The following is a 27,431-nucleotide window of genomic DNA, read 5'->3' on the forward strand; positions in this document are numbered from 1 at the left end:
TGATGAAAGACGGTGAAGACGAATGCGGGAGTATTGACCCCCCGGCCGCTCGGCATTATGGGAAGTCTGATCCCTAGGCCTGATAGAAAACCCCTGTAAGAGGGAAAACAAAAAACAGAAGACGAGGAGAAGAAAGGCACAAAGAGAGCCGTGTCGTCTGTATTATAAAACAAAAGGAATCCGAGATCTGAATCCGTGATCTTTAATAAAGGAGCGTTCGGAGAGGCAAAATACGGGTTTAGAGAATTCAGATATATTGATATTGACGGAGCGTCGATATGAACACAAAGCCGCAGAACCGAGGCCGATGGAAATTGGCTTTGGCCACTCAAAGATAATCAGTTTCGCTAGTTTAAATGTTTCCCTACAAAGTGTAACTGCACAGATGGGATTTTGAGGCATGCGAAAGGCTTGTCCACACTTGTTCATCTCTAAAGGGAACGACACGTTTTCACAGCAGGATCCACGTCATTTAACCAGAGCCTTCAGCAAAAGAACCAAATCTGTGAGGAATCTCGTGTTTTAGTATTAGCTCAGAAATAAACAAATAATCGGAAGTGGGTTATTATTATTAGGAATGTCATGTGCGAACAACCTCTACACATTTGCCCAAAGCAGAATTTAAATGGATTTACTTCCAACTTTAAACTTTTAAAATTTCTACTTTTAACTTTAAACTGAAGGCCAAATATATGCTTGTGTTAAACAATACATCGATTTAATAAATGTATTTCTGCAAATGTATTATAATTATATAAATTAATATAATATAAAAAAATGCACAGTGTATATTATTCTAAACAGTATATTTTCTTCTGGATGCAATTAATCACGATTAATCAATGAACAGCCAAAACAGCGCTAGAATAGCTGTAAAATCACAACACAAATCATCTTCCTTCCTAAAATATTCGTTTGACACACGTGGAGGCACGTGCACAACCCTGTCAATCACAGAAAGCAAGAGGACCCGCTCTGATTCTGTCTGTGTGTGAGTTGAGACTGCAAAACGATCCAGAAACAGAGGAAAAGACACGAGAGAGAGAGCGAGAGAGAGCGAGAGAGAGAGCGAGAGAGAGAGAGCGAGAGAGAGAGAGCGAGAGAGAGAGTGAGAGAGAGAGAGAGTGAGAGAGAGAGAGAGCGAAAGAGAGAGAGAGTGAGAGAGAGAGAGAGAGAGAGAGAGAGAGAGAGAGCGAGAGAGAGAGAGAGAAGAGAGAGAAGAAGAGAAGAGAGAGAAGAGGAGAAGAGAGAGAGAGAGAGAGAGACGAGAGAGAGAGAGAGAGAGAGAGAGAGAGAGAGAGAGAGAGAGAGAGAGAGAGAGAGAGAGAGAGAGAGAGAGAGAGAGAGAGAGAGAGAGAGAGAGAGAGAGAGAGAGAGAGAGAGAGAGAGAGAGAGAGAGAGAGAGAGAGAGAGAGAGAGAGAGAGAGAGAGAGAGAGAGAGAGAGAGAGAGAGACCACTACAACAGAGGAGGAAACAACAACTTAACAGATTTCACATTGACGTCTACCCAACCCTGGAGCAAACCATGTTATATTATACACTTTCATTTCATATGATACACAAAACGTACATTTCTGAACTAAAACAAGCCCGGATATATATAGATCTGCCACTCTAGACGTGCGTGTGACATATTTTTACAGTTAATCAGCCGACATTCAACTGAGGTGTTTAAAGTGTAGACAGACAGCTCATTTCAGTCAGAGAGACAGATGGCTCATTTCCGACAGAAAGAAAGACGGCTCGTTTTCGACAGAAAGACAGCTCATTTCAGACGGAGTCTGAAGGCATGAGGGACAGAAGCTGTCCAAATAAGAAGCCCATTTAGGGAAGAAAAGATGATTTTTAAGGTTATATAAAGTAACCCAACTGGATGGTACAGAGAGTTATATATTATATGTCTAGTGTGTCTACTTTACTTGATTATTTTCTTACTTTATTTAGAAAGCTGATGGATGCAAAGCCGGTGTAAAATAGTCATAATCACATCAACTGTATTTCATCAGAAGATGGGAATATTCACCCAAGGCCCAGGATTTCCATACACTTGACCTAGAGTATTTATGCGTATCATGTTCACTATCCGAAATTCAATGGGCGTGACCTTTAAATATCTTGAAAGATTGACCAAATCTCCAGCTCTGAGGCAAAAACCACAGTTGAAATGGAAGCATCACAGGTCAAGATTGCAATCGGCTTTCACAGCGACAGAACATCATGAAAAGCTATTCACACGCTGAAACTAGGTAATATATTCGGCTAATAACAGAGGCAGGTGAAAGTTAGCTCTTCATAAAGCAAAAGTTCAACCTTTAATTCTGTTTTGTCAAAAGGCTACAGCGACGAGAGCGATGTTAATGCTAAAATATGTGATTTGGCTGTCTAAAAGTCGCACGGAAGCTGGTCTCAAATGAATTAAAAGTGTTTTTATGAATACAGGCGGGCGGCTGGCGGTTCGGGTCACGGTACCCCGTCATTCGTTCTGAATGAGCTCGTGGCAGAACGACACAGTCGGATATTATTCGGTCCTTTCCATAATTAAAAAAAAAGAACAGCTCGTATTACTCACAGTCCTTTGGCGGCAAATTGGCCAGACGTATGCGGCAAAGGTTTCTTTCAAAACGACTTAGCCACCTCCTGAAATAATCCAGTGAGAGTGTGTTCAAAGCAAAACTGTAATTGCTGGTAAATGATGATGTTAATTTTTCAGACAATAAACCTGCACCTCATTATGGTAATAAGAAATGAGTCAATAAGAGTCCTGTTGACTTTCATAGCCAGTAATCCTGAGCACAAAAGCCAGAAATGTTTTGTTGTGGAAATATTCTCAGTAAGACTTGACACGCACACTACAGTACGCCAGCGTGTACTTTAAGCGTGCAGTCCTTTCAGGAAGTGTGCCATTTCTGCACAGCTAGCACTGTCAAACAAAATGTAAAATAGGAGAAACATTGACAATTGGTTTCCTGAACACGCTCCTCCGTCTTAAATTGGTCGCCAAAACAGAAAGTCCAGTCTTAAAGAGACAGTTCAGCCAAAAATTCGAAAAATTCTGGCATCATTTACTCACCCAAAACCTGTATGTGACTCTTTCTTCAGTGGAACACAAAAGAAGATATTTTGAGAAACGTCTCGGTGGTTTTTGTGTTTGCACAATGGAAGTCAATAGGGCTCAATGTTGTTCGGTTATCAACGTGCTTCAAAATATCTTCTTTTGTGCTCTAAAGAAGAAAGTCATACATGAGGGGAAGAACTTTCATTTTGGGGTGAACTGTCCCTTTAAACTCAGTCCATTGGATGATCCAATTGAAACTGAGTTTGAGGGTTTGAGAACCCTTATGCTTTCTAAATCAGATAAGAATTTCTTACAAATATTCATATAACTGGCCATTTTAGTGTTACTTAATAAAAACGAACACATTAAACATCGTCTGTTTTCATTCCAAGCCATACTATTAGGACAACGTTGGCGCTTTTAACATTTATCATAAAATCCTGAGAGATGAATCACTGTTGCGAAGCAGAAATATCACTAGGATTATCAAATAAGCATTAGAGGCTCCGACTAATATACCATTCAGCATATATAGGCCTGATTCATTTATAAAACAGCACAATGCCACATTTCATACGACGGCAGACGTACCATCAATAAAACGGCTCCACGATATTTTATCAACGCTTTGCATATCAGCTTCATAAAATACCAAAAAGAAGGCAGCTGGAGAAGATGCACAGAATACAAATGAGCTACATTCAAACTTATAGACAACGTTCGGCCCACGAAATGAAATCAGAGAAAGATGAGATGTGAAGTTTCTAGGATATACACGAGAGGGACAGGAAATAAAGCCTCGAGCAATCAATCTTTCCAAGTTTCTGCACAAGCGAAAACTTCCTGCCATTTATGGCTATGGCAGTAACCCATTTAATTCAATTATAAAAATGCATTAAAAAGATATTACGGCGGGGACAGAGTGTAATGAGGCGTGTTTACTTGAGGATATTGTTTATAATGAGCAGTTGTTGGGTTTAGGCCTATAGTTAGAACAGGACATACGAGTAAACAGACGCGGATGAGATGAGGGAAAACTCTGACAAATACAGAGGCAGCAACACTGTGTGGTCTTTCTTTTAATTTAACGGGGAAGAAAAATAAGGCGGGCTTAGTGTTAATGCGCACGGCTTTCCGTGAACCTCGGGCTGTGTGTGTCGGAGAAGAAACAGTCATTATTTATCCCAGCTATCCGAAATGGTGTCTGCCTCGAACCGAATACAAGCAAAGAAACTTCAACTCCATAAACTCAATGTGGACTAAATCTGATGATGTCAAACAGATATTGCAAAAATATGAAAAGCCAAACTTTTCACGTAAAAACAACACAAACACTGATCAAAATGGCAAAAAGCATTTGGACACTTCCTGGTCGTCAAACACTTCTGTTGATATCCACCTTATTTTTGAACGTGGAAGTAAACGACGTGACGTACTTCCGTTTTGTGTTAAGACTTCCATATTATTAGCCGGCCGGTGGAAAACAATGGAAGTGTGTCGCTGCGAGAGCACGCTCAAAACGCTTTTAAAACAGCTATGATGAATATTTTTTGCACACCCGCGATGTATTAACGTACACGGTGGGAGGATGAAGTGGCCTGATATATCTTGTGAGGATTTATTCAATTACTTCGTATTTTCTCTCGGAGTTGACGGGTTTTCGATGCGCAAGCATACAAGCACAGACGTACCAGTAACGTTACATGCACAGTGGGAAAGTCTGTCGAAATTTGTACATGACGGACCACGAATTCGTGTTTTTAAAAGCAGATTTGAATTACCAGTCAAAGTGGCAGTCAAACTAATAACGTAAGAACGGAGACTGCAGGTCTCCACCGTGCTGCAGCATCCATCACAACTTTTTTTGCTAAATTAATGAAAATGTAATGTAATGACAGGGCAAGTCCTGTAACTGTTAGTCATGCAGCTGCGATCCTCTGGCAGGTAGGTTTGCTTTAGCCTATTAAGTTTTTAACTGATAAATACGTACAAATGCTAACAGCTACATTTTAGCTAACGTTACTGCTAATATTATTATACCACTATACCGTTTTAGTTGTGCTAACTCTCCCCGTAAACTCCTGCCTTTTAACGTTTATTAATAAACGTTAGTAATAGTTTATTAGTAATTGTAGTCAAGTAGGTCAATTGTCCAGGAGAAAGGGAATCCAGTAGGCTAATGAATAATGGATGCAGATCATAGGCGGCATCCAGATTCAGCTCTGGTGCGTGTATTATCATCAAAGCAAATGTTTTGTAGACATTTTTTGCATTTGTACCGGCTATTATGGCAACCTCCTAACTGCACACCTTACGCTTGTACCCTTGGGTTCCATAATAAATATTAACTTGCCAGTCAAAACAGCACACTTGTCTCACTGGCAATGCGACTGTCATTAGCTATAGTGGCTCACCGGAAGTCTAAACACAAACAGCTCAACGATGGCGGCGCCCACATTTACGCCAAAAATAAGGTGGATACTGTACGTCCACTAAAGGTCACCTCATCACCAGTTTTTGTATAAATGAAATCTAATGTAATGACATTTCCAAGTGTCCAAATACTTCACATAAATAATGTCTTACCGTCAGAACTCTGCACAACCGTCAGGACGAACACCAGGCCGCAGAGAGCCAAAGACCTCCGTTCCGCACATCCCATCCTAGCTTTGACCGGTCCAACTGCCTTCCACATTTTTGTGTCGAAATCACTGTAGTCACAACGATCCGGGGAAGTCACTCTCACAGATAACCATCATTGACCTCCAAGCCTGCAAGAAAACCACAGCAGACTGTCAACGTTCAGCGGTCGATGAAAACCTCCTCGGGCATGCAGACTTCCTCTGTCAAACTTCTGCAGTTTCTCTCGCCCGAGGTCCCACCTCAGGATTTCTGTTTGTCGCTAGAAAGGGGCGGCAAATTCACACAGATTTACTCCCGGGAGCGGAAACCCTCTGTCGGAAGGTGATTGAGACCTGAAACACCACCTCCCGCATTACAAACAAGGTGGAGAAGAAACCATTTATCTCAAAGTCTGGTCTCCACTGTTTATCTGACCCTCTCCCCCCAAACCTGTTCTTCAAGCATCCTGAAACTGGTTTGTTTGGCCCTCGGAGTGTCCACTAAAGCCACGTCTCCTCCGCCTGAGAGCCGAAGATGACTCGGTCACACACAGTACCTCATCTTTTAAATGTTTTCCTTCTCTGCATGTTTACACCCTCCACCGGTCTCCCATAAAACACACTCACGGCCTCATGGGAAACATCGTCACTGCGGTAACGAGCCACTTAGGAGCCCATTAAAAACAGTGTGCGCGTCCCCATAGTTTGTTGAACATACACTAAATATATCTCACCACCCTTGAATACATCATTGCATTACGAGGCATTTCCCAATGTCTGCCGCTTAAAAAGCACTGGAATGTGCGTTTCTTTTGAAGGAATTTGAGAAGAAACAGCAAAGGTAAAATTGAAACTTTGGTGAAAGATAACGATGTCTTCTGAGCTAACCTTATGAAAATTACATTGAAATTGAAAGCTGATATTGTTTTTTATAGCCCTGTATACAACAAAATTGACCACTGCTCCTTTTAGTGTTGAACAAATATAACAAATACACAACAATGGACAAAAAACATAAAAATGTAAAGTTAGAGTAGAGAGTAGTATGTACTGTACATTGAAAAAAAATACTGTAAAAACTGTAATTTCCGGCAACTGGGGCCAAAAATACTTGAAATAACATTTTTTGTAAAGTAAAATGATATGTTTTTCATGTTATTTTACACCAGATGTGTACATTTGCTGTCTGTTTCTTTAATCTTAACATTTTCACTGTGTTTTTTTTAAATATGTGAAATTTTGTCAAATAAAGCAGCAGAATTACAGCTTTTTAAAGTCTCCATTTTTCATGACGCTTTTCAAAAATCATTACTATCGGTCTCCCTTCATGTTTGTGTGTGGATTTTGAAAATATTTAATGAATACAAAAGTACTGAAAAAACCTTTCAGTACTAAAAAGATAAACAGTTGCTGACTAAAGTGACGGAGTGATAATATTGCACATTGACATTTCACATTTAGTATAAACAGTACACTTAATAATACATATTTTGTAGAACATTAATATACTATAAAAATATTTAACCATGGTTTAAATATAGACACCATTGTTTTAGGGGTTTATTTGTATTAAAACTCTAAATGAACCATTGTCTCACTGCAGTAATCTTTGTTTAAGCATGAAACTGTATAGCACATCTCATGTTCATCTTTAGCATGAATCGCTCTGGATGAAATTTACTAAATGTAAATGATATTTGGAGTAATACAAGTATGGCAATCAAACCAAACACTTTTACTATAATAATAATAAAACCACATTTCATTATAAGAGCAACCTTTAAGCTTTATATACCACCATTAGGTGTGTTTATGAGGTGAGAAAGCATTAGATTAAGTAAACATTGGGAGCCTGTTTTACATAAATTACACCAAGACATCATTAGCACTAGCAAAATAGCGGCGCCAAAGTAAACAAAATTCCAAACCAACTCTGAATCTTAATTTTCCTTTCACCTTATAGTACGAGTGCTTGTATGAGTTTTGCTGAGGTAAAAGGTAAAAAAAACTATTGAAGCCGTCGAAGGGGCGGTGCACAGCAGGTTAGCTGTGAGGAAAATAAATAAAAGGGTGAGGGTTGATCCCCTAACACAGATGAGGGGTGTTCGACTAAATCAGCGGTAACAGCTCCGTACTTTCATATCACCGTCTCACGCTGTGAGCGGTTAACATGCTGATCAGTCTCCAGAAGTGGAGTTGCGGCCGAAGGCGGCGCGCCTGACTCCCGCGCTCCTCATTAAACACGTCGAGGTCTCTCCCCTCCGCGGGAGGCCTTATCTCCCTAAGCTGAGGCAAAGACCGCCAATCAACACCTGTTAAGTGCTTCAAACAAATACCTCTACACGAACGCCGACACGACACAGCGGGGAGGCCTGTTGTCGCCGTTCTGTGTTTTGCATTCGCGGATGAAATTAAAAACTCTAATCATGACAAATTAGGGCGGCTTGCATTCATCTAAGGATTCAGGCAGCGATGTTTGATCCCTGCATGTCCTTTGATTTACGGAGGGAACCGGGCTGATGTTTTAGGACGAAAGAATGACTGAATTTGCCGCTTATGAAAGAAAACAACAACCAGGTGTATGTACCTAAAGCTTTTGAAACTAAACGGAGGTCTCAGTTATGTGCTGTATCGAATATACACTTTATCCCAGAGGAATTGGAGTACAAACGAAACAACACAGCGAAACTGATGTAAATAGCACAGTTCAGATAGTTGGGAAGAGTTTGATGAAAAGGTTCGAGTTATATGCTCCGACTTATATTGTGGACTTGGAAAAGCCGCGTGCACAGTTTGAGACGCTGTTAAGATCTCTTCTGAAACTCCAGAGGAAGACATGTGCGATTACCGGGATCTCCATATGCGCTCGGTGTAATCTCACTGCTGTCTAGAAGAAACAATTGAGATATTAAAGAAGCCATCGGAGTGATTTTTCTTCCCTATGGATAAGGACTGTGATGGATGGGAAGGTCCAGACCCGAAGGGCTTTTTCACAGCTGTGTACATCTGCTCCAACAGACCAACAGCACTCGGGGTTTCTCAAGCGAAATAAAAGAGGAACTGTTGAAGAGCATTCCAGTTCTCCGAGCGAGAGGAAAGCCGTTCAAATCAGGTCTGAAAGGCCAGTTTGAGATGTTAATGTGGAAACCCAGAAACAAAGGGCAGATGTGTAATTATGCGCCTGTCTTTCCCCCGAGAGGCAGTCAGACCTACCGGAGAAAAGAGGAGGAGTCTTCCATTCAGAGGGATGGGCGCTGGAATAATGCACAAGAGGGGAGGCAGAGGGAGGCGGGGGGAGTTTACAAACTTTACAATGCGAGATTGACAGCTTGCAAGTCTCGCTTGACCTCTGAATTAACCCCCAAGCTTTCAATGAACTACAAAAAGAGCCGTGAGATTGATGCTCAAAGAATATGACAACTGTATAAAAAATGGGCTCATAAACATGGACACGCACTCCCACAATAGCACACACACACCATGCCGCGACAAAGCAGACAAACTGACAGGCTAAATATTCACAATATGCCATTAGCAATGCACACCATCGTGGAAATCTGCCCGTGAAGGGTTTGTTTGTGATGTTTCTGTATCTCTGCTGAAATATCAGGTCAGCGATCAGATGACAGTGTCCCGTTGAGGCAGAAACGCTAGAGGAAATCGATCAGTGGTCTAGGGGTGGGCCGCTTAATGCACAACACCACACGAGTCGTCCAGAACGCAGCCCATCTGAATCCGCTGTCGTGCATTTCACCTTTGCCATCCGGACGTTGCTGGTTTGGTGCAGCACGAAAAGAACGACGAGAGAACGTATTGATGTGACTTCACGTGATGGATGCGTTTGGGTCATGTAGACGCACGCTGAGAGATTAATCGCGGCTTGGCTAAACTATGACATGCTGAAGCCACAAATATGCCCTCTGTTTCAAAGCATTTCAGAAATGTTCCGTTATAGGTCTTTAGAGTTTTGCTTTTTGTTTAGGTTGGGTTTATTGCAATATTTGCGTATTAACTGTACGATTATTATTGCTGTAAATAATATAAAAACAATAATGCTGATGATAATAATAATAAATAAATGAATATATATATATATATAAATGACTGATTGAATGAATGAATAAATAAATAAATATTATCAATAATTATAATTAAAAAAATACATAACTTCCTATTATTTTAATGCAATGTTTTAACTGAGAAATTCACCAAACAAAGTGTTGTGAATGGGATATGTTTGAAAACCTAATGCCCTCATAAAGGTGCCCTTGAAAAACTATACCAGTGTTACCTAAAAATAAATAAATAAAAAATAAGTAAATAAATAAATGAGAATATCACTGTCAAAGACTCACGAACAAAGAACTAAAGACCCTCCAAACGCTTCTGCAAAGTAACGGCTGGGAAGACATGCCATGATCTTGCAAACCAAATCTACATGGACGTGGTAAGCAAATCCAAATCGAATCAGATAGCCGTCTTGCTCTGTTCAGAGGGACTTCCGCTGTTTTTAATGGCATTTTAGTGCATTATTTCAAAGGCGGGTCCATTTAACCCTTGTAAACCGAGTCAGTTTACAACCAACCCCTATTGCAAAGATATTAGTTTAACTGGCCATTTAGCTTCCAAAAAAGATCTGAAAAAAAGATACACGATTATACAAACGTGGCAACAAACAAAACTGCACAAATGAAAGCATGTAGATACAATATTAAGCCGTATATGACAATCTAAGTGCTGAGAAAATACTGCCTGTGAATCAAACGCCAATCCTTTTAACTTCTTTTCAGATTCTTTTCATCTTTCTCTCATAAAGATTCATCAATCAAAGGAATCGCATTTTGCATATCAATTCACCACATGAGCAAGTGAAAGGAACACGTCCAGTAAAAGGCAAAACCAAAGCGCTACTGAATTTCTATAAAGCAAAGCTTTTAAAACTGGCTGCTTGAATTCTGGTGAAGTTGCTATAGAAATAGACACTCTTCAGTAGAGATTACAGAGTGCCTCGTACATATACAGGAAGGGGGTAGTTTACACCTCTCTTCATTATTCCGATACACAGCTTTCTAATTCTGGCAGTAAATGACATACACACCGGCGTAATAACGTGTGGAACGCATCAGAAATCCTATTAAAATGGCACGCCGTCTCTCAAAGATGATTATAATGGGACTCGACTGCTATGAGTTATGAGTAAGTAACTTTTAATACGGTCTCACATATTGTTAACAGTAATTTTGATGTTTTCGTGGACAAGGAGTGGATTATCTGAAATGAAATGTAAAAAAACGTCATTTCCATTAACTGATAGCGGCAAATTCCTCCTTTAAGGTTGCGCACGATAAGGAGGATTCGGTCCCGTCGTGTTTTCCCGAGGTGCCCGCTTTTTAACGGTAATGGAGTGACATTAATACGGGGAGACGTATAAGAAGGTCAGAAAAAATTCCGAGGACCACCATTATACGGGTATCTTACACGGATAGCACCTGCCAATCAGCGGAAAAAGTCCTTGACACTTCGAGTTTCCCCTTCAGTCGGGACTCGGCACGGCACTTTTATTGGCAGGAAAATGCAGCACTTACTGCGTCTTTGCATCAGACGGGCCCGTATGAGGGGAGAGAATGGGGGCACGGCATCTGTCTCCACGGCACCATAAGAAAGCCGCCCGATGCAAGAGGTCACGAAATATCCGGCGAGAGAGGGAGAATGGGGTTTGTGCAGTCTTCCAGACAAAACCTCGCAAGGCTCAGCATCTCAGTTTCAACAAAATGCATGCATTTTTAATTCCCTCAAAAGCGATAAAAGCACCGTTGCTGTCAAATCGGTGCAGAAGCACAGAAATGCGTGCATGTAAGCGTGAATGTACACAAGCGACGGTCCCAAACATGCTCCATCATTTTGTGTTATATGTTCTTATATATTTATACTCCTGCTTCCATCTAAGAGGTAAAAAAATACATTACCAAATGAGTAAATAAGTAGAAATGATAAATGGAAAACAATAAATGAAAAAAAATTGAAATTGATTGACTGTCTAAGTGCTCTATATATGACAAGTGGTTGAAAAGACTGGTGACATCAGCCGAAAAATAAATGTTGTTTCAGGTTACTGAGGGGGAGCACAATCACATTTGGAAAGATTACATTTTCCACGGATGAATCATGCACAAGAAGACCAAGAATGTGTAATAAAGGAATAGTTTGCCCAAAAATGTGTTCACTGTACATGAAATACACAATAAACATAAATGTAACCACAACTTTTAATAGTGGAAAAATATTCATTTTATCTGAACTATACATAAAAGCTAAAATTATAAGCAAATGTTCATTTTGGATGAACCATCCTTTAAAGAAAGTGAATAGGGTTCATTCTTTGCCATTTGGTTATTGAACAACATCTTATTCACACACACACACACATACACACACACACACACACACACACACACACACACACACACACAATCCAGCACATCTGTGTGCAGATAGACAGTGTCTCTCAGACAAGAGCAGTTGTATGAGCGTAACGCCTCCTCTGTCCCTCTATTAAGCACCAGATCATCAATTATTCAGCACCACCGTGAGCCATTATTCAACAGGATGATTAATTTTTAAGATGGCAGAAGGGAACACAAAACATAAAGTGAGGGGCATTAAAAGAACCTCTTGAATGGGTGACATTAGGAGCGGGGTGGCACAGAAAACCGATGATTGATTTGGGCGGCGTGATTGATTGATCTCCTTCGAGAGGAAATACTTTGGAGATGAGTCGAGATGCGACAGTTCACACGCTAGCGGAGATGATTCAGGACTATATATGAATATTTACAGACGCTTACTCCGGCATAGGCTGAAACCGGAATGTTTTAAAAATCAAACTTAAAGGCGTGAATGCATTTTTTAAGTTTCCGGATTTCCGCAGGCATGCAGTCGTGAGGCTGAGAAGAAGCTGAGAACAGTAAATCGTTTAAAATCGGCAGGCAGATAAAGAGGGCGGAGTTCGCTCCCGGAGAGAAATCAACCGTCAGGTCTAAATCTCTCCTGACAACGCAACCAGCAGTTAAAGCCTCATGCTAAACCTGATGCTACCATATTGACCTTTTTCCAAAGACAAGATCAAAACTCCAAGGCCATTCACTCTTCAATGAGTTCAAATGTACGCCTGGCTTTGCATACAAAATATATTGTGCCGTACAACCAATACCAGCATAAAAACTGCTATTCTGTTTTTCTTTACAGTATAGATTTTACACATCAGTCTTTTTTTAAATAAATGTCTCATACGAGTCAGCGGGCACTCTGCCCATGGAGCCCCCCGTGCGTCGCTGGGGGCCTGTGGCATGTATCTGTAGCTTTGATTTCAATGGAGCTAAGATTGATGCTCATTGGACAACAGAACTCTAAACATGTCATTGTGGGTCCCACCTGGACTCTGTGCTTCTCTGGCAGACTGTGACAGCATCTATTTGCATTGGAAAAAGCATCTAATTGTTTGTTAGACTTTAGGATTTCAATCATTTTATTTTTGTCCTGTCTAAAAGTCTGTGTTCTCTATAGAATGATTGGATGAGCTCTCAAATGGGTGGTGTTTTGTAACAAAGGGGCAATAATTGAAACAGTGACATATGACTAATAGCTTCATTCTAACCCACGGCATCAGTTTACTGTTTCTAATTGGACTTTCGTCTAATTACATTTGCACATATTATTAGCTTCGTCAAATGTTTTTAGTCATTTCAGCAATTAGCAGTAAATAGAAAAACTAAAATGATGAATAAAATACATTTTTGGCCACTGATAAACGACATATTACACTTGTTTATTATTTTTGCTAACGTCCATTGAATCCAAAATAATAAACCCTGTAAAGTCTTTCAGCAAGCCACTTCATGTGGCTTGATCTGGGTTTATGCGCTGGACTGACGTGTTTATTTGGTTAGAGAAAGAAAAAGTCAACAGTTTAACGTTAGCAAAGGAAGTGAGCTTAGGTTTTCACCGTCACCTCACACCAGCTCACCATAACAGACGGATGCTTGGCAAAATGTGCCCGTGGGTCTCCACTCGACCGTTTCTGTGGTTAAACGGGACAAATTGTGGTCCTGCATGGCGCTCATCAAGACATTCCACTGTCCCATCTGCTTTTCCAAATGTTTTATTACAATATGGATTATAATTTACCGATTACATCACTATTCCTCCCAAACCACTAAAATATATCTATTTTTGGTTTTAGATGTTTTTACATATATGGCCATGACGAAAAGGATTTTGATTTGCACATTGAATTCCGGACCAAACATGGGAAACTTTCTATGTTCTAATATGTATAAGGCTCTGCTTAGATTTATAAGCTTTGCAATGATTTTGTAACTGTTAAGAGACTGTTAAAGTTGAAATTTCTGAGCTAGTAACATTACCAAAAATGCATTACAAAACATTGCATACATGATGACAGGTTCCTCAAACACTGCCATTGGTCAGTCTCATCATACGTTATTAGCAACCTACATAAGAATGTATTTACATTTTTTTTTTCATTTTTAATAATTGCCTTCAAAGGCAAATGCGTACTGTTTCAAGGATTTCACAGCCACCGAATGGAACAAAATATTGACAAAAACAGGAGCCACAAATGCCTAGGCTCTCATATGCCTCGAGTTTGTTTGTGTGGTGATTTGATTGGGATCTCTCATTCTGATCTGTTTAGACTCAAGATTCCAGTGAAGAGAGCCAGGAGAGATTGTGTCAGGATGGTTAGCCTCATTTACATGTGTTAACTAACGCTGTCAGCAGTGGAAGTGAGACACAGCTGTCCCCGCACCAGATTGAGACCGAACCCGTTTGACCCCTGACACTTTTCAAACTTTTCGAGGAAGCTGAAGGTCTAAATTTCAGTCCTACACATTCCAGATGAAGAGTACAAAAGGCCAATTCACACTTCAAGTAGTGGTCAAGTCACCAACGGAAAGCCACTGATACTGAAGGTTGGGTCTGTTTAATAAATGGCTGTAACAGTTGGGTATAAAAATCATGCAATGATGATCATGATGTAACCATAGTTTCATACTAATTAAAATCATACTTCAACAAATAACAAAATGACTAGCTGTGTTTTCACAGACTGGGTCACATTAAAGTATTTTTGTGATTTGCTGTTTTCTAAATAACATCATCCTACACAATGTAAAGAACATTATATGACCTTGATAACTTAAACATTGTCTGAGTAATGACAGAATTCATAGTGAAACTAATGGTTAATATCAAACTTTGATGCTTGTTATTTCATAATTAGAATTTGAGACTTTGGTCTGGATTTCACAGACTGGGTCACAAATATTCTTATTTTCTTTTGTGTGAATTCAAGTCAAAATTAGTATGAGATCAAGCATGTCTGTTTTACAATTGTAGGCTTTCAATGTGTACAATTTATGAAAAATAACCACGTTTTTATCAAAAAATACAAGTTGCTAGAAAATAAATGTTGCTATCACAACATCCGATTTTTACTACACAAAAATAGTGGCCAAACGAATTCACAATAACTATATTTGTTCAAATGTAAATAATGCATTCAGCCACATTCATCTTTAATTTTTATTTATTTTGTGTCAACTTTATTTTTGTGTCAAAACCATTGGCGCTGTTTAAGATATTATCAAACAAACTTACACAGACATCACAGATTAGCACGGTTAGCTTTTACCCTCGGATTAGCCACTGTTTTATCATCCAAGCTAACTAATTAAAAAATCACTTTTTACTACATTATCGTTTGCATCATTCTACATATATCAGTTTCTAAAAACCTTTTTGTAAAACTCAGACGCCCGTTAAGTTATTTTTGCGGCTTGTGGTTTTGGGGCTATTTGTCTCCCAAATCACCGCTAGTTAGCTGTTTTAAACATCAGAGAATGTAAACAACAGATATGCTAGTCATGTTTGTCGCACAGGCTGAAATGGCACAAGAGCGCAGCACAATCAAACAGACTCGGCATGGAGTGACTGAATTAGCCTGACTGAACGCATCTTCATAGCCTCACGCTCCATCAATGCTAACAAGCCCACGCGCAACTCTGGCCTGGCAACCATCACGCAGATAATGTGTGACATAGCACGATACCATGTTTTCTTTCCATTTTCCTCCTGTTTATAGTGTAATAAATGCATGATGGGATTGGGAACAGTGGTTTGCTGGGGGGCCTGAAGCCTTATGCTAAAGCACTTGTGAAATGTCCTGAGGAAAGGTTTGGAAACCGTCGCATAAAGGCGTCTCAGCCTCATTCTGTTAATTTACTGTTTGACTGTGACAAATTCAGTGCGTAGAGGTGTTATGTGGTCGACATTGGAATCGACAAAGGAAAACGTTAAAATACGAGCGGCAAATGTCTCTCTCGCCTGCAGAAAATAACAACAAACTGTATGAAATAATGATGGACATTCAAAACCAGCGGGAAAGCGCCGGCATCCGAGCTCATTTCGGCTGAATGATGTTTTGTTCATAAAACGCCGAGCGAGTCTTTCAAATTTCCCTCAGTTACATTTCATATCTGTAGCCTACGCTGATATGGTCTAAGCAACAATATCCCTCAGAAATTAGATGGGATGCTCAGGGAGGCGGCTGCACTCGATAGCGCAACGGCCCCAAAGATGTGATGTCGATGGGTTTGCTGTCATATAAGTTTTTCCACCGCTTTTCATGGATCTTCAAATGGCTGCTGGTGCCGGAATGCTTTTGGGAGCGGTGTCATAAAAAATGACCCGCGTCCACGGCGACAACCTCCCAGCCACGGATGCACAACCTGTCCAGAAATCAAAGCCTGCCGTGTCCTGAGGATTCTTCCTGATATAAATAGATTACCAGCGTTTCAACTGTCTTCTGCCATCCTCAGCAAGGGTTTGCAAGTACAGAAAAATCTTTCGTGGCCTCTCTCTCTCGTCCCCGCCTCTTCTTGCGGCTCTGCTATGTTGTGAGGATCTCTGCCATTCAGTGTAATTTTCCACAATCTGAGTCCAGGGCTGGATATCATAAGCACACTCGGGGGTGACAGCGCAACTGTCTTGAAAGCAGAGATCAATTCAGGAATCACGCTTCACATCGAGGTCAAAAATAACAAGGCACGGCTCCTTCTGATCACAACTTAGGTTAAGCTTTAATAAGGGCTGACCCTACAGTATTCTAATCATTCTTTTAAATGATTCATTCATTTAAAGAAACAGTTCATCCAAAAATGAAAATTCTGCCATCATTTACTCCTCCTCATGTCAGTCCAAACCTGTATGACTTCCGTTCATCTGAAGAACACAAAAGAAGATATTTTGAAGAATGTTGGTAACCAAACAATGGCGGCAACCATTGACTTGACGCACTGGTTTTGTGTCCGTACAATAGAAGTCAAAATATCTTAGTCATACAGTTTGGAATGACACGAGGATGAGTAAATGATGACAGAACGTTCATTTTTAGGTGAAGTGGGATTTAAGTGTAGATGTTGCGATCATCTTTGTACACGTATGTCTTTAGAAACATGAGGGATATTATAATCGCAGATTTCACTACAACAGAGACGAAGGGTAAAATCACAATTGCTTTCTCTGTATAGAAATAGATTTTTAGGGAAAATATATAAACATTTATAGACAGGCCTATCACGGGTTTAGACAGCAAGCGATTTTATATTATTCTGTTAAGGTGATAAGTCAGTGTGAGTTCGATTTTATAAAAAACTTTTCTTAAAACGTAATTATTTACCCAAAGCCATATGCTGTTATTTTTGTAACTTTGTTGTGCCTTTTAGAAGCAACAAAAGCTCATAGTGACCACGTCCGTAAGGCAAAAACAAATACAGCAGAGTAGAACTTTTCCAAATGATTTGTGCCCTATATTCAGATTTTAAAACAACACGAACACTTTGTGAAGGAACAGCCCAAAATTCCACTTAATATTCACAGAAAATCTTGACTTCAATCATAACACCCGAATCAAATTTCAGATCTTCACCTAAAAACAAGACAACTTGCAACAGTCAATACTCGTACACTAATACAACATACACTATTTGATTATTTTGTATAATTGATATACAATTTGATATAATTAATATATTCAATATTTTATCATTCCTGATTCATGTACTGTAGGTTCATAAGTTCTTTAATACTAAAAGACAACAGTATACAGTAAAGCACACAATCTTGTACCTTTGTCTTTTTTCTGATTTTAAGAGTAAAAGAACTTCCAGAAGCAAAGCTGTTGTAAAATGGACACATAAGGTACGTTCATAAGCGTGTGTGAAGCTCGCTTCAGGAAAGCACACAATATAAGATGAACCTGAGCTCCTAAAATGTTATTCAGGACAGGAAACCATTTGGTCCGACAGAATGAATTAAGCCAAAGCAATACAAGATTATCCAATTATAAGCCTAGTATGGCTTTAGCAAAGGTAATTGCTTCAATGGAACCTGCGATTCGCACGTGCCCGCCGGACGGAAAGTCCAACAGGAGAAACAACCGCGCAACAAAAGGGTTCTGCTTTCCGTATGTATTCTGAGACACAATGTATGAATCGCATTAAAGTCTGTGAATGAAAGCCCACGCACCCACTCGCGCACACACAAAAGATGCGTCTGTGCTTCGGCCGGGCATGTTTTCTCTTCTCCTAATTGCAGTGAAGTAACCAGACACACCGCTGGAGGTTGGTGAAGCAAACAGTGAGCAGATCTTATCAGGACACAAGAAAGAAGACCGCTGGAGCCGCGGCGGTGTTGCGGGGGGGCACTCGGCTGGGGGGGCTCATAGCCCCCGGGCTCATAACGCTCCGCTTGGAGAGTAATGTGTGTCAAAAAGACTCAGAGAATGGAGATAAAGTATCACCGTCCATCACTGGAGCCAATAGCGGTTAGAAATATGCCTTTTAATTATAGAGCCAATAGAGAGCCCTATATTTTGCTTAGATAACTTTGATTCGGTCACTTTCCCTTACCTTTTTTGTATATGACCACATCATTTTGTTAAAAGGATTGTCTTTATTTACTCTTTAACAACTTTGTTGTTTCAAATGTGCGACTTTTGTATGTGGCAACAAAATGGGATGTTAGGCGGAATATAAATGACCGACAGCTTCAGTCCCCATTCACTTTCACTCTTTCAAATATCTCACACGAGACAGAAAGTCACACAGATTTGCCCAAAATGATTGAATTTAAGGTTATGATGTAGATTTGGACGTTTCTAAGGATTTCGTGTATCAAGTCACAAATCGAATGAATACATTTTAGCAGAAATCCTGTGAGATCTGTGGCGAGTTTTAAAGCTCTCCTGGCTCCGGCGCGTGGAGCTAGACGAGCCACCTTACCACTGTTTGTGTTAACAGTGGCGAAATTCACACCAGACATGTGCGAGTTATGCAAATGCCATTAGGAAGTGTTTGACACTTCGCAGTTTTTTGGCGATCAGAGGCATTTCAGCAGGTGCCACAAACCAAAGATATCAAAACCGCCATGTGGCTGAAACACTCCTTTGCATAAAATGTGATTCATGGGTAACAATTGTTAGGATTTTAACGCGAATCTGATCTTTAGTGTTATGCAAAATGATCACGCAAAAACCATGCGTATCAAATAAATCTCCATCTCACTGCTTTTGTTGCAACTATCCAGCTTGACTCGTTATGCGGCGCATGTATCAAGCAGAGACCTGTGGCCCTTCCCGAAGCGGTTCGGACTGGAAATGCATTGTGGTCATTATAGCCAGCGTGATACTTTGAGCACTCGGCTTATGTCATCTGCCGATTAACCCTGCGCTTTACAGTCCGAGGGACGACACGTCTGCTCCAGTCACGTACGGCTGTGTCATGTACCGATCTCATTCATTTCTGCATCATTTCCGTTGAAAACCCTGCACATAAGGAATCACACTTCAAACAAGACCAAATCTCAACTCAATGCTCTATTTATCTTGGTTCAAACATGTTCTCCATATTCTGGAGTTATTCCCTCAAAGGTAACGGCTCTCGTAGCGTTAATTTGTTAATGTCAACATACGGCGGCGTTTGCAACTCAATAACCAATAGCCGAGGGGAATCCGCGTGTTTTAGGTATCCGAGTTCGATGAAAGATGAGTTTTTTCTTCGTCATAACGTACACTGAAAAATCTTTTACTGTAAGAGCAGAAGCACATATTAAAGAAGCGAATGAAGTAAATTGCAGTTTCTTTCTTCACTGCGAGGAATGAGGTGTCACGCACACCTCAGATTGCAGGTAGGATGAAAATCGTATTCGGCAGGAGATTTGCCCCGAACGATCCATCCCTGGACTCCCACGCTGATACGTAAGGCATGGCAGAAAAAAAAGGATTTATACGCATAAATCTGGTTTGTTCGGGCAGTTAATATTACAGCTGTCATTTCTCAGCCCTCCACGGGTGATGCATTGGGTTAAATGGGCACACACAACACCTCATGGCTGACAAGCCGGATTTGAGGCGAGCGGTCAGGTGAGCATTGTCAGAGACACTTGAATGCTGTTTGTATTGAGCACATCAGCACTAGAGGAAAGACTAATGACGGTACCTTCAAGTAATTAACTCGGCTCTGCAACCTCGCTGTTCGTCTGAATTAAATTCCTCGTTCATTGCGCGTCATCTTGCGAAACACGGCCGTGGGGGCGGAGCTGTCGGGTGTCAGTCGCAGACTGATTATCCAATCGGTGTGCAGCGCTGGCCTAAGCAAACGGCGTGTCAAAGGCCTCACGCCTTAAATAACTCCAAATCTGAATTTAGATGAATGTAGTGCAGTACCAGCATTGATCTAGCTCTAATGAAGAGTGTGATGTGGAAGAACCCCGTAGTGCTGATCTATGAACAGTATCCTGTTTGAAATCCTCAGTTTAATCAGTACAAGAGTAGGAAAGAAAAGGTCAAAGATCAGCCCTCGGCGGTCAGCATCAAGTCAACCACAGAAGAATCCTGTGGTCTCTTTTGTTTGCAGATCCAAAACATCTGAGACACGCTCTATTGTCACCAGACTTCATCTTAAATACGTATAAAACACTATTATTACAAACACAGAATGTCTTTTGTTCCGATTTAAACAAATAAATACAAAAGAGGTACATAATAGTTCCATCATATGCTCTTATCTTGCAAACTTTGAATTTTGTTGCGAGTTTTCACAATATATAAAAAAATCGCAATTTAAGTCATTGTTAAAGCAATAGTTCACCCCAAAATAAAAAAAACTCTTTCATGCTTATGTCAATCTAAACCTCTACAAATGTATTTCTTCTGCAGAACATAAAAGAAGATATTTTGAAAATGTTGGTAACGACACAGACCCCATTGACTTCCATTATATGGACACAAAACCACTGAGACATTTCTCAAAATATCTTTGTTTGTGGTCCACAGAAGAAATAATCACATACAAGTGAATAACTGATGACAGAATTTTTGGCTTTACTATCCCTTTAAGGGTCACATTAGGTAGCAACAGCTTCTTTAGGTAACTTCTTTTATTTCTACTGTTATATAACTAAATATTCTGCTTCAACACCCACAGGCCTCTCTCTATATACGAACACCAAACCTTTTCAAAATGAATTCTTTCATATTCTTTCATTAAACAATCAAGTCTTTTGATGTTACGGGCTTGACACATTGATTTTAAATCAGCGTATGTGCTGCATCAGCACCTGGTCCAGTTGAACACATGGAGAGATCATTTTAAGAGGTGTTATCTACAACAGGAAGTCAGGTGATCCACAAACACAAAGCTCCTGATTACAAACTGCAACTGCTTTGATAAACAACCACATGAACTGCACATGATCAGTCTAACCTCTGACCTCAAAATGTTTCAAACATACCACTTCCTGTTTAATTTCAGATAAGATTAGATTAGTTTGCTGAGGATTAGCAGAGTCTGCAGGAAATGACTTATTTTTGTCTTTTTTGAGATAGGAATGAGTACTACCAGTCAAAACACACCTGACTGATTTTATGTTTATGATCGTATAAACTTTTCAAATGAAATGCTAACACATGTTTACTTTAAATACAAGTCGTGCCTGGGCATGAATTTCGGAAATTGGTTTAGAGATTGTCCAGAGTGTGCACAGCAGGCAATGCAAATTGAATTTACTTTTGTTTAACTTGTTTTAAACGACATAATTCCCATATTTCCATTTGTGTTATTTCATAGTTTGATGTCTCTTGGATTTAAATTGAAATGCAGGGGAAAAAATACAGTATATAGCCTATATATTTTTTAAATATATCAAATATAGGGGGTAGTAAATGAAGAGTTTGTTTCCATGAGATAACTCCGTTTTAAAAAAAATCAAAAATCATGTTTTTCTTATTATGTTATCATGTTTTTATTGTGTTTTATTGTGTTAATTAGCTGTATTTTTTTGTTATTATGGCTTAAATCAAAACAAACCAACTGCAGTTTGATTGATATTAATTGGAATGCACAATAAAAAACATGATTTAAAAAAGTTATCTCATTTTGGAAATAAACTCTTCAAATATTTTAAATAAACTCACGTTTAAATATATATATATAAATATAAGGAATATTTTAATGGTTGTGATTAATATTAATAATAATAAAACATTGTTTCTATTAATTGCATAAAAAAGAAAGTAAAAAATGTAAAAAAAAAGAAAATCAAATAAAAACCTTCCAAAGTTTGTGTGTTCCTAATTTTTGACATTTCCAGAATTTCTCACAGCTGAGTTACAGAAAGAGAAAATGACACTGTAGCCACTGAACATCTCTCTTCAGCGTTCACAAATAACAGGTGTGTCTGCTTGAAAATGGGCCTTTCAAGCGTCCCCCTGTAAGCCAGCCGAGACACAACCCTTCTGCAACCAGACGGCTGCTGTCTCTCTCTCTCTCTCTCTTTCTCTCTCTCTCCCTCTCTGTGTGTGTGTGTGTGTTTGTTCACAGATACTGTTTACCTGGGTCCCTGCATTCTCCTCTGTGATGGAGAAATTGATTTTTTTCTATTTTTTCTAAATAGCAATGTATGCTGGGATAGCTAAGTCATGCCCCCTGCGTGTACACAGAACAAAAAGTGTGTGCGGTTCTGAACTGGAAAATAAAATCGCTCTGCTGTCCTCATTTAAATAAAAATTCAAATAAGCATGCATCGATAAATTCTAAATAAATGTAACCCACAATAATCTTTTATGAACACAAAGTCAGCAAACTACAATGCTAGCTAACAATGCAATAAAATAATAACAACAATTAAAATAAAGATACTTAGTATTATTTGTACCTTGAAATTACCGAATGTTATATTTTGAGATTGTGTTGTAAATATTATTTTAAGTGGCGGACTATAAAAAGAACCTTTTTGTTTGTTTGTTTAGAAGTGCAGAGACGTAAAAATAACAGAAAGTGATTGGGTGTGTGTGTCGATGTGTTGTGTGCAGCGCTGCCCACCGCCTGTAGCTGATTAAAATGGCAGCCTGTGTATAAAGTCTCTGCCGTCCCACTGTCACACCAACCTTTCGCCAGCAGAAACAAACGCCTGACAAAATGGCAGAGAAGGCGTCCTGCTTTCTGCTGATTACCGATCGTAAAATAAAAACCACCGTAAAACGCAAAGGTATTTGACCCACCAAAGGCGGTGTGAGCACTTTACATAAAACTCCACGTTTTTACAGGGCTGTTTATTCTCCCGCAAATTGCCGAGCGTTTATCAGCCCAGCACGACACTCTGTAAACACTACAGAATCAAAAACAGGGATAGAAACAATCTGATTTGAGATTCTTACACGACTGAAAGTAGTTTTATTTTGTTCGCTTGGTAACCGCAGCATAGTGCCAATTATCCAGCACACCCATTTTAAAGGAACGGCGATGACTTATGTACTGAATAACACGTGCGTGCTGAACTGACCACCTTTATACATCAAAGAGCATATGAGAATTTGTTATTTAAGTTCTCTAAAGCATAGCTGGAAATGACGGGGCAGTTTACGGACACAGATTGATGGATCTGGTGATCACTAAGTCCAATTATGTGATTCTAACGCTCTGATGTTCAGAGAACAATAGCTGGTCAATGGCATAACACACACGCACAGAAAAACAACACACTCCTCGTCAGATGAAAGTCTTTCCGTGTTTTTTTAAAGCTTTGCCTTGTTAATGTTTTAGGACTGTAGTGTGATTTAAGGACCCTCTGTCTTTGTGTCAGGTGAAATAATGCTCGTATTTTACACATTACTGTACGCAGAACGTGAAATGCTCTCCACATGTCTCTTGTAATCGCCATATGGTGATAACGTTTAAATCTGAGTACAGGGCCACAAATCACATTTTCAAAATACAAAAAATTCTTAATATTATTTTCTGAGAACAAAAGCGAATATATATCCACATCAATAGAAAACAAAGGCAGACGACAAAGAACAGTCCAGAACCCTAAATGAATCTTAAAAACACAAAAATTTGACATTTACACAAAAATTTCCAACCAATCCAAAAAATATTTAGTAGATAATGTCTGCACTATGTAGACTAAGCGAATTAAGAATATTCACGCTGTAAAATGTCTAAGTTGTGGGGTTACAACAGACAAACTCTCACAAACACAACACCAAACACTCGCGTGCAAAATTTACGTGTAGGTGTTTCTTTCATCTCCACGTTGCCGCGAATGCAGAAAAACACAATTTCCCCCCCAGACTGAAAATACCTAGGCAAGTTCTCTGGTGGACCTCATAATCTCACTCGTGTTTGGCTGTTTTCATTTCTCAGATGCATGAGGAGATGAACAAGAAAGAAACAAAGCCAAGGAAAATATACCTTTAAAATGAAAGGGATGGGATAGTGTTTTCACACGCAAACACAAAGACGGAGAGAAATGAAGTACAAGCCCTGGTCCCCTCTCATCCCTCCTGATCTCAGGGCCTGTACTGAAGCTAATAGAGCACAGGGCTCAGACAGAGCTCACGCCACTTTGAAATGCTAATGGAACGGCTTCAAACAGAGTTCATTCACACTTATAGAAAATCAAAACATTTTTGGGTCGGAGAGTGTCTATTTAAAGCACGGACAGTGATATGTACCAAACCAGACCGCAAACCACTGCATGCAAAAACTCTTAAATATGAGATATTGTTACTCAATACAAAACCATACGTGTTACCTTCAATATTTTGTAGGTTTACCCAATAAAAAGTGCAGAATTGTATTTTTAAAGCCATGATTCTATTTCAGTTTTTTTAAATCAAAATATGTTACACTAGACATAATCATAAATTCAGACTTACAAAACACTCCAATTCCCGGCAATATCAGCTGCACCTTTAGCGCCACACTGTCCCGAAATCAAGCACGATTTTGATTCAGGCAACTCAGTGTGGTTTTTTTGGGGGCTCTCTCACGTCATGCACCACATTTCAAACAACACCGAACACACACACTGACGCTTTTTTAACGTGCCACACTGATCTAAAAACAAGCATGACTTGTGCAATGTTTTGGCAACACTTTATGTTACAAGTGTCCTTTAAATGCTATTATAGTTCATTACTACAGTAATAACAATGAAAAAGGGTAATTATCATTGTCACACGTTATTACACGCTAATTACATTATTACACATATGTAATTACAACATAACTTGCAGTGCATGTAAAGCAAGCTCGATTTCTTTATACTCCAGTGTGATGCTTGTTCCAGAGCAGATCGGAGTGTGTTCGGGCAAAGAAGTGACACAGACCGGATTGCGTTTGTCTCTGTGTTGGCACGGGAGGCCCGGGCGCGGATTAATTATGAATGTGGGGTTAAAGGATCTAATTTTACAGCGACTGCTCACAAGTGTCCATCATTAGATTTAGAAAAAGTCAAGTTCAGACAATTTAAACAGCGCTGGGTTCTTTCGGTTCCCCAGTTAGCTCTCCATCACTGCTGTGCACCCTGAGCCATTCTTTTCACATTAATCATCCTGAGGAGTTAAAAACGAGCAAAAGGAGACCGAAATTGCTTTTAATTATAGACACAAGACCTCAATTTAACAGCCCAAGTCAAGCTTTAGTGAGTTCAACAGTTGATGTAGGTCACCGCACGCTTGTTATAAGAAGCAAAAGGCACGGACAATAAATTCAAGTGTGCAGACTTCAACAACACCTTTAAAGAATTTCCAATGGAATGAAATATCTCGATGGGATTTATTTGAAGACCCCAGATCCCCCCCTTCCCACACTAATAGTTTCCATTCAAAGAGAGTGAAGGAGAGAGAGAAAGAGTGCAAGACAAAGAGAGAAATGGCAGCCGACCAAATCAATCCACATCTGGTTGTGTTTTGATTAACCATTTCTCAATTAGCCATGGTCCCCCTTTCCATCATTTTAATTACTCTGAACAGAGCAGTTTTGTTCTTTTGGACTCATTTAGCTGAAATCTAACTCTTCTAATATTTTTCTGACTGGGAAAATCGAAGGGAAATGCCTGAACGTACAATTTCATTCATGCCTGAAAGACAATCATCGATATAAAAATGTGAATATTTAAAGAAACACACATGCGCACAATATCTGCAGTCTATCAACAATATCATTTTGCAAACATGCATGAAATGACATGACTCTCGTAATTTATCACTCGTTAATCTTTCGCGTAAAAAAGTTTGAGCGTAACCATCCCAGACTTAATAAATCACCCACTTCAGAGCAACAGGATTTACAAGTATAAACGCGCATTATGATCGTTAACAACAAAAAGCATCTTACCTTTTGTGAGTGAACGGATAAAGGTTGAACAAAAATCAGATGAAAACTTTAATTAGAAGAAGCTAGGGAGCAGCGCGTCTCGGCGCACGCCGCACACATGCTCCGCTCATACGGGACGCGTCTGAGCCTTTATCTGAGAGCGAGCGGTCACATTCCCGCAGACGAGCGCGCACTTCTGCTCTCCAACGCGCCGGGATGAAGGGATGCGGGGATAGAGAGAGAGAGAGAGAGAGAGAGAGAGTCCGTCCGTCCTGCTGGAGGAGAAAGAGGGGACGCGGCCTGTGCGCAAGGCAGCTGGGTAAAAAAAAGACCAAGCGAAAACAAAGCAAGAAAGAACAAATGCACAAATGCAGTCCTCTTGATTTATCTCAGTCCCGTGCGCGTCTACGCTGGGTTTGCTGAGTTCCGCTCCAGCCGGAGAGAGAGCGGCCCGCGGCTCCGTGCGCGCTGAGCTGAGCTACGAGAAAGCGGCTGCGCGGAAAACCCGGAGCCGGAGATAAAACGGATCCGGAGTCACGGAGAAAATAATCACGTAAACATATTATCATCAGTCCGACCTAAGCAAAGGCTGTTGCGGAAGACGATTACGCAGAGCTTTAAATCGGATTATTTATTTAGTGTATACCACTTTTGGCCATTTTCCATTGGATTTGAACTGCTACATGGCCCTTATTGGGACGGAGTGAAGACAGAGTCAATCCCCCATGCTGTGGGCAGGCCGGCCTCTCAGCCAATGACTGCAGATATCTGCTCACTGTAATTCAAGCTCGCGTCAAAAAGAAAAGGCAGAGAAGCGCAGATTTTCTTTTTCTCCTCAACTTGGCCTCGACCAGAAAGAATGACTGTTGCAACCGTGCCGATAATCCTCAGAACAAAAGGCACCGAGCAATTTTCAATGAATGAACGCGCATATGACCCTGAAACGCAACGCACAGTAAAGGGATGAGTTGAAAAGGAGAAACGCGCAGTTGGACTTTCTCTCGGATATGATCGGG

The 27,431-nt window shown here is 40.0% G+C and overlaps 1 protein-coding gene across 16 annotated transcripts in view; it reads right to left on the reverse strand.

Moving 5' to 3' along the window:
* Positions 1–27,112, reverse strand: part of adgrl2a (adhesion G protein-coupled receptor L2a) — a 107,966-nt gene extending 80,854 nt beyond the window's left edge. For 7 of the 16 annotated variants that reach the window (XR_008965040.1, XR_008965041.1, XM_057361686.1 and 4 more), the window contains exons 1-2: positions 26,437–27,112; positions 5,643–5,827 (exon numbers count right to left, since the gene is read on the reverse strand). Coding sequence is in view for 14 of the 16 variants with exons in the window: in XM_057361686.1 (XP_057217669.1) it covers positions 5,643–5,751 (109 nt within the window). In the remaining 2 variants the exon portion in view is untranslated. Of the gene's footprint in view, positions 1–5,642; positions 5,828–24,974; positions 25,063–26,436 lie in introns of those variants that run through there. The other 9 variants (XM_057361685.1, XM_057361692.1, XM_057361679.1 and 6 more) reach the window with 4 other exon arrangements.
* Positions 27,113–27,431: the final 319 nt, after the last annotated feature.

Source organism: Triplophysa rosa, linkage group LG20, assembly GCF_024868665.1.
Source record: "Triplophysa rosa linkage group LG20, Trosa_1v2, whole genome shotgun sequence".
NCBI lineage: Eukaryota > Metazoa > Chordata > Actinopteri > Cypriniformes > Nemacheilidae > Triplophysa > Triplophysa rosa.